This window comes from Nematolebias whitei, chromosome 2, assembly GCF_014905685.2.
Source record: "Nematolebias whitei isolate Nwh7 chromosome 2, NemWhi1, whole genome shotgun sequence".
NCBI classification, from domain to species: Eukaryota; Metazoa; Chordata; class Actinopteri; order Cyprinodontiformes; family Rivulidae; genus Nematolebias; species Nematolebias whitei.
Genome location: NC_056499.1, coordinates 12,546,015 through 12,560,357, shown reverse-complemented (window position 1 = coordinate 12,560,357; position 14,343 = coordinate 12,546,015). Strand labels below are relative to the sequence as shown.

Genomic DNA, 14,343 nt, shown 5'->3' with positions numbered 1-14,343 from the left:
CAGATCTGCCTGTCGTGTTTCTAAAGTGTACTCCGGTAGATTAAATCACAAATGTGGCAGGGCTGCTGAAGCGTGTGAAGAGGTGGACAAAATAATGTGCACGGCCACAAATGCAGTTCTGCAAGCCGTGCACACAAGAATAAGCCGTGATTTTCAGGTTTGCAGTAGTTTTCTTGTCGCAAACACAAAGTGAGACTGCAAAGGAAAATTCAACTATTTTCTTGCAAGTCTGAGTCGTTCACTAAGACCCCGTTTGCACAATGATCTGAGTCCGTCGTTTTCAGAATAGATAGCAGAGTGCTGTTTGTGCTGATCACCCTTCGTTACTGTAAAGGAACAACTCAACCTCATCTTCAGTCCAAACAAACGTTCGTGCCTTCTCCATTTTGGATGTAACCATTTCACTCTCGGGACTGACGTACCTGCGAGCATCCAGGTGTCAATTAAATACAAAAACCACAGCGCCAGCTAGTGGCTGGGCATGGAAACTAAAGCAGATTCAACAAGCACAGCAGACCGAGTAAACTTTTTCACAATCAACATGGAATAACGCAAACGTTTAAGAGCTCGTTCATGAGTCAACACGGCCCGATGTCCACTGAGATACTTTCATGAGCAGCGTCACCTCACAGCGAGAAGGTCAAAGATACGCCTCCTGGCCTTTCTAGGTAGGGTTTGCATGTTCTCCCCAGATACCAAAACATGCATGTTTGGTTCCCATAAATAGACCCCTGGTGTTGCCTTTACGTGTCCATGTAATGAATCAGTGACCCAGGAGTGCCTCGCCTCGTACCCAACGACTGCTGCCCATAAATTTATCACAAAAACTTTAATTCTGACAAATCACCCAATATTTCACAACCAAATAAAACACAGTCTTCCTTTACCTGGGAAAGTCTGCGTGGGTTCACATCTCATTTCCCCGTTCCCGTTGCCATAGCAGTAGCATCGGTAGTGGATCCCGTTGAAAACTTTGTCCCACTGCTCTCCGATCTGGTAGAAGGCCTTGTTCTGAGGCTCCTGGCACTGATCTGTTTCAGGAAACAAAGCTGAGCTGCTGGACTTTAAGGTTTCTCCGCTGAGGAAAAAAAAAAAAAAAAGCTACAAACGCACCGATCGGGTCACATTTCCAGCGTCCGCGGCCCTCTCCAAAGCAGGTACAGTTCATCATGTGTCCCTCGGTGTGGCGCTTGGAGAACTCCTGGTTGACTTCGTAGTACAAGCCGTCAACAACGCAGCGATCTGGATCAATGGAGGCGTTCGTGTTTTAATGTGTAATGCTTTTATTTTATTTTTCTAGGTTTCCATAAAGTTGGTTCTCTGACCTCGCTGAGCTGCGTGAGGAACACAGTTCCACTCCCCACGGCCGTTCCCTTCACACGTGCACTCCAGCATGTGACCCATGGCGTGGCGTTTGTTCCACTTGTCCCCGACACGGTACATCACTCCATCGCTGGTGGTGCAGACCTCTTCGTGGGCTAAATAATGGAAGAACGAACAAGTGAGAAAAAACAAGAGGGGTTCTGTGTGAGCTTTAGTTTCCTCAAACTGTTCCGTACCGGGGCCACCATTTGAGAACCCTTACAAACCGGCTATATTTAATCAGCTAGTTACTGTTCTGCTACTTTTATCATTGAGCTACCCTTTTGCTACTTTTAGTTTTTAGCTACACTTCAGCTACTTTTAGCTCAGTTGTTTTTCTAATATTAGTGTTTAGCTTGTTCTAGCTTTAAAATTCTATTTTGACAGTTTTAGTTTTTAGATGTTAGCTAGTTTTAGCTTTTACTGTCTTGCATGTTTTATTTTTCAGCTACTTTTCTATTCTCATTTAGCTATTGTTTAGCTGATTTAGCTTTTGGTCCAGTTCCGCTGATTTTACCTTTCAGCAAATTTTTTTTTTTTTGCAGGTTCTTTTGTTTTAGCTACAGTTTTCCTAATTTTAGCTTTTAGCTAGTATTCTGATTATGTTGGCCTTTAATTATTGTTCTGGCTTTAGCTTATCTTGTAGTTTATTTTGGCTTTTATCTTGTAACTAATTGTAACATTTGCTCATTTTAGCTTTTGTTTTGCTATCATTTTAGCTGTAGGAGCTCAGTTTTAGCTTCTTAAGTTCATTTCAGCTGTCACTCAGCGCTGTTTTCTTCAGATACTCTGGACCTGTTCACACAGAGAACCCCCTTCAGTTGGGACCAGAGTCCAGTTCGTGGACACATTGATGGGGTTGTTCTCCCGTATCGCTCTCAGCTCATTTAATCCATGATTAAAGTGAACCAGATTATCGTAATCTGTGAGAACAAGATGAGATAAACGTGTCGTTTTTCAGAGGGTTTGTTCTGCGCTGACTTTAAGGTGGTTCAGATCTTTGGAAGACGGGTTCTGATCAATAGTATCTTACCTGTTGTAGATAGCTGTCTGACTGACCTCAGATTGAAGAAATAAAGTTTAATCCTAATTAGATTAGCTTGCACAGAGCCAAGAGGATTCCTGCCATCTTTAACAACTTTAGTCCTCCAAACTGAGGATTCAAACTGCAGCAGGTAAGATATTGTTTGTTCATAACCACAGAATCCAACTTCAAAAGATCCAAACTGTCCCTTTAATGCTTTAGTTTGTGGTAATTAACAGGTTGTGTTAAATCAAGTCAAATTAAAGGGTGACCTTTGACCTTGAGCATCAATCAAGCAAAGCACACTCACCAGCCATTGGACAGAACCCGTAGCGTTGGTCTGCGTCGTAGTTGTAGGTGGTACCGCACCACCTCATGTTGTCGCGGCGCCCGTCGGCGGTGCACTCGGTGTAGTTCTGACCGCTGTAGAGGAAGGGGAAGTTGCAGAAGGCGCCGTTGGAGTTTCCACCTCGGGTCACCACGGTGGCTGCGATTTTAACAGAACGGAGGCGGTTAGCTTCAGCTTTTCTGATTATGATTATGATTATTATACATATTATTATTATGTTAGCTTCAGCTTTTCTGATTATGATTATGATTCATATTATTATTATGTTAGCTTCAGCTCCCGTTCTGTGACACGTGGCAAAATCTGACGACCCGTTCCGGAGGCTCACCAGATTTTTCGGTGCAGAAGGAGTACTGCTGGTCCCTCTCGTAGTCGGAGGTCGTGGAGCACCAAAGCTGTCCATCGCTGCGGCCGTCCGACGTGCAGGAGTAGTACGTCTTCCCCATGAAGACAAACGGGAAGACGCACGGCTGACCGTTGGAGTTACCACCGTACACGTGGCTCTGGGCCTCTGCACAAACAGGAGAGGACACCTTTAACATCTTCACCTGTTAGCCAAATATCCGAACCAGGGGGATTTTCATAAGCAGGGCACTCAGTTCTTGGACATGGAGGGGCGCCCTCCTTGGAAAATGGTAGAGGAAACTGCATTCCTTCAAATAAAACTAGAGGCGTTGCCAGATAGCCAATAATGATCATATTTACACAAAAGATTAAATGTTTATAAAATTAATAATAAGTTCCCAATGATACCCAGACCACCTGACAGACCTAGTCTCTCCAGGGTGTCCCGGGTCTTCCTCCCAATTAGACGTGTCCAGAACACCTCCCTATGGAGGCGTCCAGGGTTCATCCTTACTAGATGTCTGAACCTCCTCAGCTGTCTCCTCTGGATGTGGAGGAGCAGGAGTTCTACTCCGAGTCTCTTCTGGAGAACTGAACTTCTCACCTGATCTCTGAGGAGAGTCCAGCTACTCTGCAGACAGAACTCATTCAGACCTTCTGGATCCAGGATCTGGTTATACCCAGAGCTCAGGACCAAGGTGAGGGTAGGAACATAAACGTAAACATAGAGCTTCTCCTCGCAGCTCAGCTCCCTCTTCACCACAACGGACCGGCACAGAGTCCACAATACTGCAGAAGCTGCACCGATCTGTCTGTAGATCTCACGCTCCATTCTTCCCTCACGGAGAACAAAACCAGAGATACTTGACCTCCTCCACTGGAGGCAGAACTTCACTCCCAACCCAGAGAGGACAACCCTCCCTTTTCTGACTGAGGACCACCGTCTCAGATTTGGAGGTTCTGATTCTCACCCTAGCTGTGAACTTCTCCAGTAAGAGCTGAAGATCACGGTACAGTTTTTTAAAATTATTATTAGACCTTAATTTATACAGGTTAGTTCTCATTGAGCCTCGAAGACTCATTTACAAGAGAGACCTGTTAAAATGACACCAACAAGACCACGTCATCTGCAAACAGCAGAACATGTCAGATAGGCTAAATATTCAAGTACAATATCTCTGTATTTTCTATCTGGCAACCCTGAAAACTGGTTTCATTACAGCGTTTAAAACAATCCATTAATGATCGTGTTGGGATGGATGGAGTTATTTTATGTATTAATTTCAGTTTGTTTCTAGTTTCCGGCACTCACCCCACTCCTGACAGTTGACCCCGTTGCCCAGACAGGTGCACAGCATCTGCTTGCTGCCCTGGGTTCTGATCCAGCGCTGCCCGTCGTAGAAGGAGGCTCCAGAATCGATGAGGCAGGTTCCCTCAGCGGTGGGCACCTTGTACAGCAGGGACTGAGCTGAAACCAGATCGGAAGAGTCAGGACCACCAGGGTCCGAGGACGTCAGGAGTGAAGCTGATAAGGGTTCTGTCAGAACTCACTTCGACCCGCGATGTGGCAGTTGGACTCTCCGCGGCCGTTCCCCAGGCACACGCACTGCATGGGGGTCCCCCTGGAGTCGGACTTGGTCCATGTTTCTCCAATGCTGTAGGACCTCCGGGTCACCGGGTCGTTGCAGCGGTCTGGTGGGGGAACAGTACCGGTCAGCAGCTGCTCCTGGCGTTAAAACACGTCTCCTGTTTCTTTTCTACGTTTGAAGAACTCGAGCTGCTTCAGCGAGCTTTCAGCTGATTCTCACGTTCAGGTATGAAAACATTCAGCTCGTTGAAAATTTTACAACTTTGTTTTGTTGTTAATTTTATACTTTTTGAAATGTTTCACTTTATTTACAATTTTGTCTTTTGGAAGTGCATCGAGTTTCAAATCCTTAAAAATTCAGCTTCTTCAAAACATCAACAAACTTACTACTTGGTTAGCTTTTAGCTACGATTCAGACTATTTTTGTTTGTTTCAGCCACAATATTTTTTAGCTACATCATTTGCTGTTTGGGTAGTTTTGACTTTTAGCTAATGATCTGTCTGTTAGAGCATTTAGCTACTGTTTAACTAGTTTTAGCTTTTAGCTACTTATCTGTTGATTTTAGCTTTTAGCTACTGTTTTGCTAGTTTTAGTTTGTAGCTACAGTTCTGCTACTTTAAGCTTTTATTTACTCTTCTGCTAACTTTACTTTATACTACTATTGGTTTAACATCAAAATTATTGTTTTGGTCATTTTACCTTTTAGTTATTTTTTTAATGAACTTTTAGCTACTGTTTTGCTATTTTTAGCTTTGAACTACAGCTTTTCTGGTTTTACCTATTAATTAGCTATTTAACCATTGTAATTTTTTTTTGTTACTGTTCTGTTGGCTTTAGCTTTTAGTTGAAGTTTGGCTAATTTTATCTTTTAGCTATTATATTTCTTGGCTTTATCTTTCTGCTGGTTTTAAGATTTTGGGGGTTTTGTAGTTTTAGTTTTGAGCTACATTTACATGCTAATTTTACCTTTTAGCTTCTCTTCTGCACATTTGAGTTTTGCTACTGTTTAGATGGTTTAGCCTTAAAATACTGTTTTGCTAACTTTACATTTTAGCTATGTTTAAATTTTAAGCTACTGTTTAGCTAAATGTTGCTTTTAGCTACTGTGCAGCTAATCTTGGCATTTGGGCACTGTTTTGCTGGCTTTACCTTTTGTTTAGCTAATTTTAGCATTTGTTAACTTTAGCACTTAGCTGTCGTCTTGCTACTTTCAGCTTTTGTTCTGCTAATTTTAGCTCAGTTTCAGTAGCTGTCAACAGTCATTCGGCTCTCCACAGCTGTTTTCGGCTCGTACTCACTTCTGGAGGTACATTTGATGCGTCCGTTTCCTCCTCCTAAGCAGGTGCAGTCGAGCATCATCCAGCCTTGGTACGGCCTCTCCCAGGTGTCCCCGACGACGAAAGATGTTGTGGCGTAGTTGTCATAGCAACGCTCGGCTGCCATTAAACAAACATGTATGAGCAGGTAATCAAACTGTAGGGTGAAAATATAAACTAGAACACCTGAGGGATCATTAAAGATGAACACAGTCTTTACTGATGATAGCCTCATGAAGGGTGGGCAATCATGTAACTGCTATAATGTTTTTCTGTCTGTTAGCAAAATATTTCATGAACCACTGGTTGAATTTTAAAGAAACTCAGTGTTAAGGATTGGGTTCATGTCTACAGATGGATACGTTATTGTATCAACCCTATTCAAGATGGCCGCCACAGCTAACCGACCCTAGCAAACATAAAAATAGCATTCGCTCAGGCAGCTGTTGAGCTAACATTTGGTGTGGTAGTAGCCGAGAATCATCGCCAACACGAGCTTCGAGTGTGAACAGGTCGCACGAGACCGTTGGTGTTACCCACTGGCGTCAACTTCGTGTCTCTGTTAGCAAAATATCTGAGAAATCTGTGAAAGTGGCGACTCACCCACAGGCTTGCAGGTCCACTCGCCCTTGTTGTTCCCCAGGCAGATGCACTCCAGCATGGAGTCCCCGTTCTCGTGAGGCTTCTGCCACGTGTCGCCGATCTTATAGGACCGCCCGTTGTCATGGCAACGATCTGTAAATCACAGGACAGCACAGGTCAAGGTTCAACACGTGATGTTCCAGCAACATCAGAACAGAAACACGACAAGAACGTCTGCAGAGGGTTTAAACTGACAGCACGCCCACTCAGCATTCATATTATTTTTATCTTTCTGTACGTTATTTGCAGCTATTTCAACAAATCTTATGCTGTTTCCACCGTCAGCCAGCCAAAGCGTTCAGCTCAGTTGGGATTGGTGAGCTGTGACTTTTAGCTTTTGTAACTTTTATACTTTCTTGTATAACTTTATTTAAAATCAAACTCCCCACAGAAATAAATGGAGATATGTTTCAAATCTGCTTCAGCTACTTGCTCTGCTAACGTTTTCTGATGCTACTTTTAGCTTTCAGCAACTGTTCTGCAACATATAGGTTACAGCTGCCAATCCTGTACTGTTAGCTTTTAGCATTTAGCTGCTTTTAGGCTTTAGCTATGGTTCTGCTACTTCTAGCGTTTGGCTATCGTTCTGCTACTTTTAGCTTTAAGGTGGCATTCTATTACTTATAGGTTTTAGCTATATTTTGGCTACGTTGTGCTATTAGCTACGGTTTTGCTTTTAGTTTCTAGCTACAGTTCTCCTTTTTGAGCTATATTTCTGCTACTTTAACTTGGAGCTACCATGTCGCTACTTCTAGCTTTTAACTACAATTGTGTTATTTTTAGCCATTATCTACCATTTTGTTACTTTGAGATTTTAAGCTAAATTTTTTTTTTTTTTTTGCTTTTAACTACTGTTTTGCTACTTTTAACTTCTAGCTATCTTTTTCTTTTTTACTTATAGATTTTAGCTATATTTCTGATTGAGCTTTTAGCTGCCATTCTGCCAGTTTTAGCATCTAGCTACGGTTTTACAATTTTTTATTTCAGCTACCATTCTGCTACTTTCAGCTTTTGGTAGCAGTTTAGCTAATGTTACACATAAATTTTTCTTCATTTTAGCTACTTCTGTTAAGCTAACTCTGGCTTTAGCACCTGTTTTATTAATTTTAGCTGTGGTTTTGTTACTTTTAGTTTTTAGCTGCTGATTTTGGATTTTTAATGTCATTTTTGCCTCTTTGGTGTTAAATTTAGCCTCTAACCACTCAGCTTTAGCTTATAGCTTCAAACTTCAGCAGTCATTCGGCCACATTATTGCAGAGTCCAGTTTCTCAGGTTGAACGTGGAACTCACTGGCGATGGTGCAGGTGATCTTTCCGGCGCCGATGCAGGTGCAGTCCCACATCAGCCCGTCCTTTGGTCTCTCGTAGGTTTCACCGACCCGGTACGTCCGTCTGTTGTCCTTATCGTAACACGTCTCCTCTGAGACAAAAACAGGAAAACCCACAAAAAGATCAAGACTTCGTGTGCCTGCTGCTGAGAGAAGACCTGAGAGGATTCTTCACCCTTTGCCGTTTTAAAAACTCTGGACTTCAACCAGAAAACAACACAATCAATCAATAAATAATCCAGACATCCAAAAGGAACTTGGAAGTTGAGGCTCGACTAGTCCCGATAAGTTTTAAGCCCCGCCCACTTCATGTAAACGAACAGGACATTGCCGTTTGGTAACATTTTAAAAATGCACCTCAGATCATTTGTCAGGCGCCGACTCTTGTTCATTCACGTTGTTCTCAGCCTGTTAGCAAAATATCTCGTGAAATGGATTTGAATGAAATACGACCAATCAATCCAACATGGTGGATTTTAGACTGTTACACGGTACGTTTATATTTATATTTAATGGAATAAATCTAGAAAGCGCTCTGCTGGTTGGGATAAATCTTCATGTTCTAACGCTTATCTGTAGCCGGGTCGTGGAGCCAACAGGTCCAGGAGAGAAACCCAGACCTCCCCCAGAGACTCTCCAGGGGACCTCAAGGTGTTCCCAGATCAGAGAAGGTCTATAATCTCTCTAGAGAAGAGTTCTGGGTCTCTTCCCTATTTGACATGACTGAAAACCTCCAAAGAGAGGCGTCCAGATCAGATGAAGCTCCTCAGCTGACTCCTGTCGGTCCAGTGGTGCAGCGGCTGTTTACTCTGTTTTGTACCGCTGAGCCCGGACACCCTACGAAGGAAGGGTTTGACCCCAGGTGAGAGTGTAGAAGGGCCAGCAAGTCCAGAGCTTTGTCTTTCGACTCAACTACTTCTTCACCACGACTGACCAAAGCAACGCTCACATTACTGGTCGAGGCGCCGACTGATCCATCTCCCGATCTGTCCTATCACCACTCTGGACCAAAACGCCCAGATACTTAATACTCCTCCGTCTGAGGTAAAGACATTCCACTGGTTTTTGGTGGAGGGGGGTGGGCTCACCAAAGAGCTCCTGGTGGTCCAGCCCTAGTTGCTCAACCGGACCAAACCCTAAGACAGGATGCCGCCTCCACGTGGGTCAGCCGGCGGCAGACTCCTGGTGGCACAAAGCTGAGGCTTGGTTTTATAGAAAGAGAAAAATGTTTTCTTCGTTCATCTTGTGTTGAAAACATTTCAAACCTCAGAAAACCATCCATCAATCCATTATCTTTACCCGTTTATTCCATTTTGGGTCACGGGGGTTGAGAACATGCAAACTCCACCCAGAGGGCCCCTGGACCGGGGTTTGAACCAGGGACCTGTTCGCTGAGAGGCAGCAGCTCTACCAGTTGCACCACCGTGCTGCCAACCTCAGAAAACCTTAAAACCTAATTCCAGATTTCCCAGGACTGTAAAGTAATCCCGTTTTCTTCCCATTTTTACTTTTCTAGTCTGTTTGAAGACAAACAATCTGAAACCGGATCCTAAAGTTGGATCCCCCCCCCCCCACACACACACACACACACACCTGAGGGTCCTCAGACATCCACAGGACTCAAATTAAACTGAAATGACCACAGACAGAAAAGTTTCACCTAAAAGTGTCATGGTTGGTTCAGGGTCGCAGTTTGGTTTGAAGCAGCTGGACAGATGTGCCTGCAGCTGGACTCTGACTCACCTCCTGGTTTAGTTTTACAGTTGATGCCGGCTGTGCCACTGCAGGTGCAAACCAGAGTACTGTCCAGGTACGGTTTCTCCCACTGCTGGTTCTGCCTGTAGGTCAGACCGTTTTCCTCACAACTCACTGAGGACAAGCACAACAAACACCTTTAATCCACAAACAAAACGCATTTAATCCAATAACAAACAACTTTAATCCATGAAAAAACACATTTAATCCACGAACAAACACCAAACACTTTTATAAACCACAATTAAACACCTTTATTCCAAGAACAAACACCTTTAAACCACAATAAAACACCTTTAATCCATGATTAAACACATTTAATCCACTGCTAAACATATTTAATTCATGATTAAACACCTTTAATCCACGATTAAACACTTATAATCGACAACTTTAATCCAAGATTAAACACCTTTAATCCAAGATTAAACACATTTATTCCAAGATTAAACACCTTTATTGCAAGAACAAACACCTTAAATCCAAATTAAACATTTTTAATCCAAGAACAAACACCTTTAATCCAAGACTAAACACGTTTAATCCAAGAACGAACACATTTAATCCATGACTAAACACTTCTGATCCTAGATAAAATACATTTAATCCAAGATCAAGACCAAAACTTTCAGATTAGCATCAGTTTGGACTGGTTTAAACCTAATTAATTCTCGGGAGTTTTAATAAAACTACAGAACTAAGTCCACGAGACACAACCATCCTGCTCTTGAGATTAAGGAGTCCAAATCTCTGGTTCTGACCTGGATTGAGCGCAGCTGCGTCATGAAAGTCCGGGTCCAGCTGGTACTGCCCGCTCTGTCTCCTGCTCTTCTTCGGTGCGCCATGGACTGCGCCAAAGACGCACAGCGCCAGCAGGAACCCGCTCAGTGCGCCACCAGACATTCTCTGGATTAAAGCGAAACAAGAAAATAAAATAAAGAGGATTTAAAAACTGGGATTAATGGAGTGGAGAGATCCTGTTCTCCTGCTGTCTCCAGGCGGTCTGTTCTACCGCCACCAGACCGAGGAGACCCGAGCGCGCTGCTTTTATACCAGAACCCCCCACCCCTCCAGGTCCTCTGGTCCGGAACCTACAGGGGGAGGGATCTGACTGGATCCTAAAGGACTAGGAACACGTCCAGTCCTCCCTTCACCTCCAGAGAGCAAAACAAACAAAAAAATACATAAAACGCGGTCCAGATCTCACCCGGAATAGAATCTGGACCAGATTAGTTGATGTCAATAAATCCTGTTCAAACCTGTGACCTGCGCATTTTCTCTCATTTAATGTATCATTTACAAGCTGTGCAGCTTTTCTAGTCTTTAAAGGTCCTCAAATGGTGGACCGCGGTCCAGATTCAGACTCAAAGTCTGTGGACCCAGACGAACATTTCCATGAAATGTTTAACTCAAGTTAAATCCTTAAAATCTGGTGATTTGTCACTAATTTTGAGATTATTTTTATACGCACAACTTTTCATCCAGTTTATTAAAAAGCTCCTTCATTTTTAGTGTTTGGGTCAATTTTGAGAAATAAATGGTTCAGAAATCCTCAAACGTCTTCTCTGTTCTGAAACAAAACTTGACTTTGAGTTTGATTCGAAGTTGAGCCCAGGTCTCCAAAGTCCAGAAGGTCAATCTGTAAATGAGAGGTGCTGAAGGTTCTGACAGGAGAACTTCCTGTTGGTGATCATGATGGACTGCAGCATGGAGTTTCTGTTTGACAGCACTCCATGGACCGACCGACACTCATCCGTCCCCCTCAGATGGAAGGAAACTGGTTCAGATGTTCAGGAACCACCGAGGCTCAGACCTGCCAAGAACTGGAAACTGCTGGAACAGCAGTGTCCCTGTCCACCAGTGTCCCTATCCATCAGTGTCTCTGTCCATCAGTGTCTCTGTCCATCAGTGTCTCTGTTCATCAGTGTGACTGTCCACCAGTGTCCATGTCCAAAAGTGTTCCTGTCCACCGATGTCCCTGTCCACCAGTGTCCCTGTCCATAGTGAAGAGAGTTCTATATTATCATGGACTTGAAGCTGGACTGAAACCTGCAGCTGTCCACATGAACAAGACAAATGTCCAGGAGAAAAGTTTAATAGTCAGACAAGACAAAGATTGAGACACGAAGGACATTTGGAGTCAAGGTGAGACTTTCCGTCCACCAAACACGGTGGTGGTAGCATCATGCTGTGGCGCTAAAGTGGATGAAATGAGGACGACTACCTCCAAACTCTTCAGCTTCACCTCAAACCGATGGCTAAGCAGCTGAAACTTGGACACAGTCGGGTCCAACAGAACCATGATCTAAACACACGTCAGAACTGGTTTCTGACTGGATAAAGCAGGCTGACATTGAGCTTCTGGACCCTCCTTCTCCAAGACCCAAACTCAACCCCATGGAAGGTTTGTGGACCAGGTCTGAAACCAGAAAACCAACCAGTTTAAATGGACTCTACCAAGAAGAACAGACTGAGGGACATTTAACCAACGGTTCAAATCAACCATGAAAAGACTGAAATGAATCAGACCTTCCTGGTGAGTCGATGGAAACCTGACCAGTGGTACCAGTCGAGTCCGATAATCAATTTAAGCTTAAATCGATGCTTAAACCAGAAACGGTTTATGAGGACAAGCCGTCCCTGCAGTCTATTCATACCTAATAAACCAAAAATAAACTTTTATTTTCCCTGCACCACCTGGTTCACGTTCATCGTGCTGTTTTTGTTTCTTTATGTCTCATCTTTACAGTAAAACTCGTTTATGTAGTTAAATGATTCCTGTCAGAGAACGCAGGGGACGAGTTGTGCCAGAGGAGGAGAAGACGAGGCCAAAAACCCTTTCGGGCAAACAGAGGAGGAAAACAGCAACTGAGTCACGGATCTCTCGCATGTGGAAAAGGTCTTCAGATAGTTTCCATTTGAGAAACTCTGCTGTGGATTCAAATACCTCAACCATCGAAGCATTATTACCCAGCTGCTGCTTCCAGATTCACTGGGGTTGGACGACAGGCTTCCTGGACGTGTGCTCGAGCAGAACGAGTCGGAAACCGACTCAAAAGAACATCCGAACCCACGTTCAGCACCGACTGAAGTGGTACATTTTAGGTATGACTTCATTTCCTGGGACGTTCGCTCACTAAATATCTGAGCGGTCTTTGTGGAAACCTCTGGAAGGCAGCCTGGCTTTTGTCAAGTTTTCTCTCCGTTTCAGACGTTCTAACATGATCTACGAGCTGCCGGGGTGTTTTTCACGATGATTTATTGCTTTACATCAAGTAATATCCGCTTGTTTTGCTGCAGAACATTTTCTTGAGCTGATGTTTTTCTGTTTTTTGTCTCTTTTCATGAATACCATGAATACTCAGAGTTATGCAAGAGGTTGCACAACGTACCATCCATGTTTACATTAATCCAAGATGTATCAGAACTATAACCATAACTTAAAAAACATTGGTTTATTAGGATTACAATATTGTTGAATGTTACAGATATATTGATTCTGGTTTTCAGAGAGATGCAAATGATTTATATTCTCAGGAATAAAACTGAAAAGTTTCTAATCTCCACAGTTTTTGAGCAACACATAGAAAATATTAGAATTCATAACACAAATAATAATTACACCGAAGGTTCGTCTTTGACTGGTTTATGGTTCTCGAGCTTGTTGAAGACTCTGAAATCACGGGAAGGAATTGAAATACAACTTTGCTTTGGGTATTAAAAAATTATTGGCATTATTAACAGGTAAACGGATAAGTTATGAGTGAATGAATTTATTAACGTCACAGCAAAACGGTGATTCTTCCATTGTTGGGTCACGGAGACGATGAGATTGGCAAAACGTTTAAAACACACTGGGATTTAAGAAACTGAGCTGACTGTTTTTATTAAAAGGAAATCAAAAAGAAGAATTGTCATCCAAACAAATCTGGAAGTTATTAACCCGAGAATAGTTGTAAAATTGAGTTCTTATGAATCAAAACCACACAGAAAGTACATCAGCGGTCTGTTGGGTCCGACGTAAAACGGTAATTTGTTCCTGACGGATTGAGACGCACGAATCTGTAACGTTGGGTTCTCCACCCTAAATTAACTGAGGTGTTGAGTGAGAGCCAGATGTGCACAGCTGGACACTGGGTGAAGAACCGAAGGGAGCACCAGGGCAGGGGGTGAAGAACCGGAGGAGGGGGTGAAGAACCGGAGGAGGGAGTGAAGAACCGGAGGAGGGGGTGACGAACCGGGGCAGGGGGTGAAGAACTGGAGGAAGGGGTGAAGAACCAAAGGAAAGGGTGTGAAGAACCGGAGACGGCGGTGAAGAACCGGAGGAGGGGGTGAAGAAACCGGGGCAGGGGGTGAAAACCAGAGACGGGGATGAAGAACCGGAGGAGGGGGTGAAGAACCGGAGGAGGGGGTGAAGAACCGGAGGCGGGGGTGAAGAACCGGGGCAGGGGGTGAAGAACCGGAGACGGGGGTGAAGAACCGGAGGCGGGGGTGAAGAACCGGAGGCGGGGGTGAAGAACCGGGGCAGGGGGTGAAGAACCGGAGACGGGGGTGAAGAACCGGAGGCGGGGGTGAAGAACCGGAGGAGGGGGTGAAGAACCGGAGGCGGGGGTGAAGAACCGGGGCAGGGGGTG

At 44.0% G+C, this 14,343-nt stretch overlaps 1 protein-coding gene across 2 annotated transcripts in view; it reads right to left on the bottom strand.

Moving 5' to 3' along the window:
* The window catches only part of fn1b (fibronectin 1b), a 40,722-nt gene extending 29,994 nt beyond the window's left edge, over positions 1–10,728 (bottom strand). For both annotated transcript variants that reach the window (XM_037690223.1, XM_037690216.1), the window contains exons 1-12: positions 10,471–10,728; positions 9,698–9,823; positions 7,918–8,046; positions 6,589–6,720; positions 5,968–6,105; positions 4,632–4,772; positions 4,393–4,548; positions 3,064–3,246; positions 2,697–2,873; positions 1,326–1,478; positions 1,114–1,242; positions 888–1,031 (exon numbers count right to left, since the gene is read on the bottom strand). In XM_037690223.1, coding sequence (XP_037546151.1) covers positions 888–1,031; positions 1,114–1,242; positions 1,326–1,478; positions 2,697–2,873; positions 3,064–3,246; positions 4,393–4,548; positions 4,632–4,772; positions 5,968–6,105; positions 6,589–6,720; positions 7,918–8,046; positions 9,698–9,823; positions 10,471–10,612 — 1,750 coding nt within the window. In that variant the 5' untranslated portion in view covers positions 10,613–10,728. The remainder of the gene's footprint in view (positions 1–887; positions 1,032–1,113; positions 1,243–1,325; positions 1,479–2,696; positions 2,874–3,063; positions 3,247–4,392; positions 4,549–4,631; positions 4,773–5,967; positions 6,106–6,588; positions 6,721–7,917; positions 8,047–9,697; positions 9,824–10,470) is intronic.
* Positions 10,729–14,343: the final 3,615 nt, after the last annotated feature.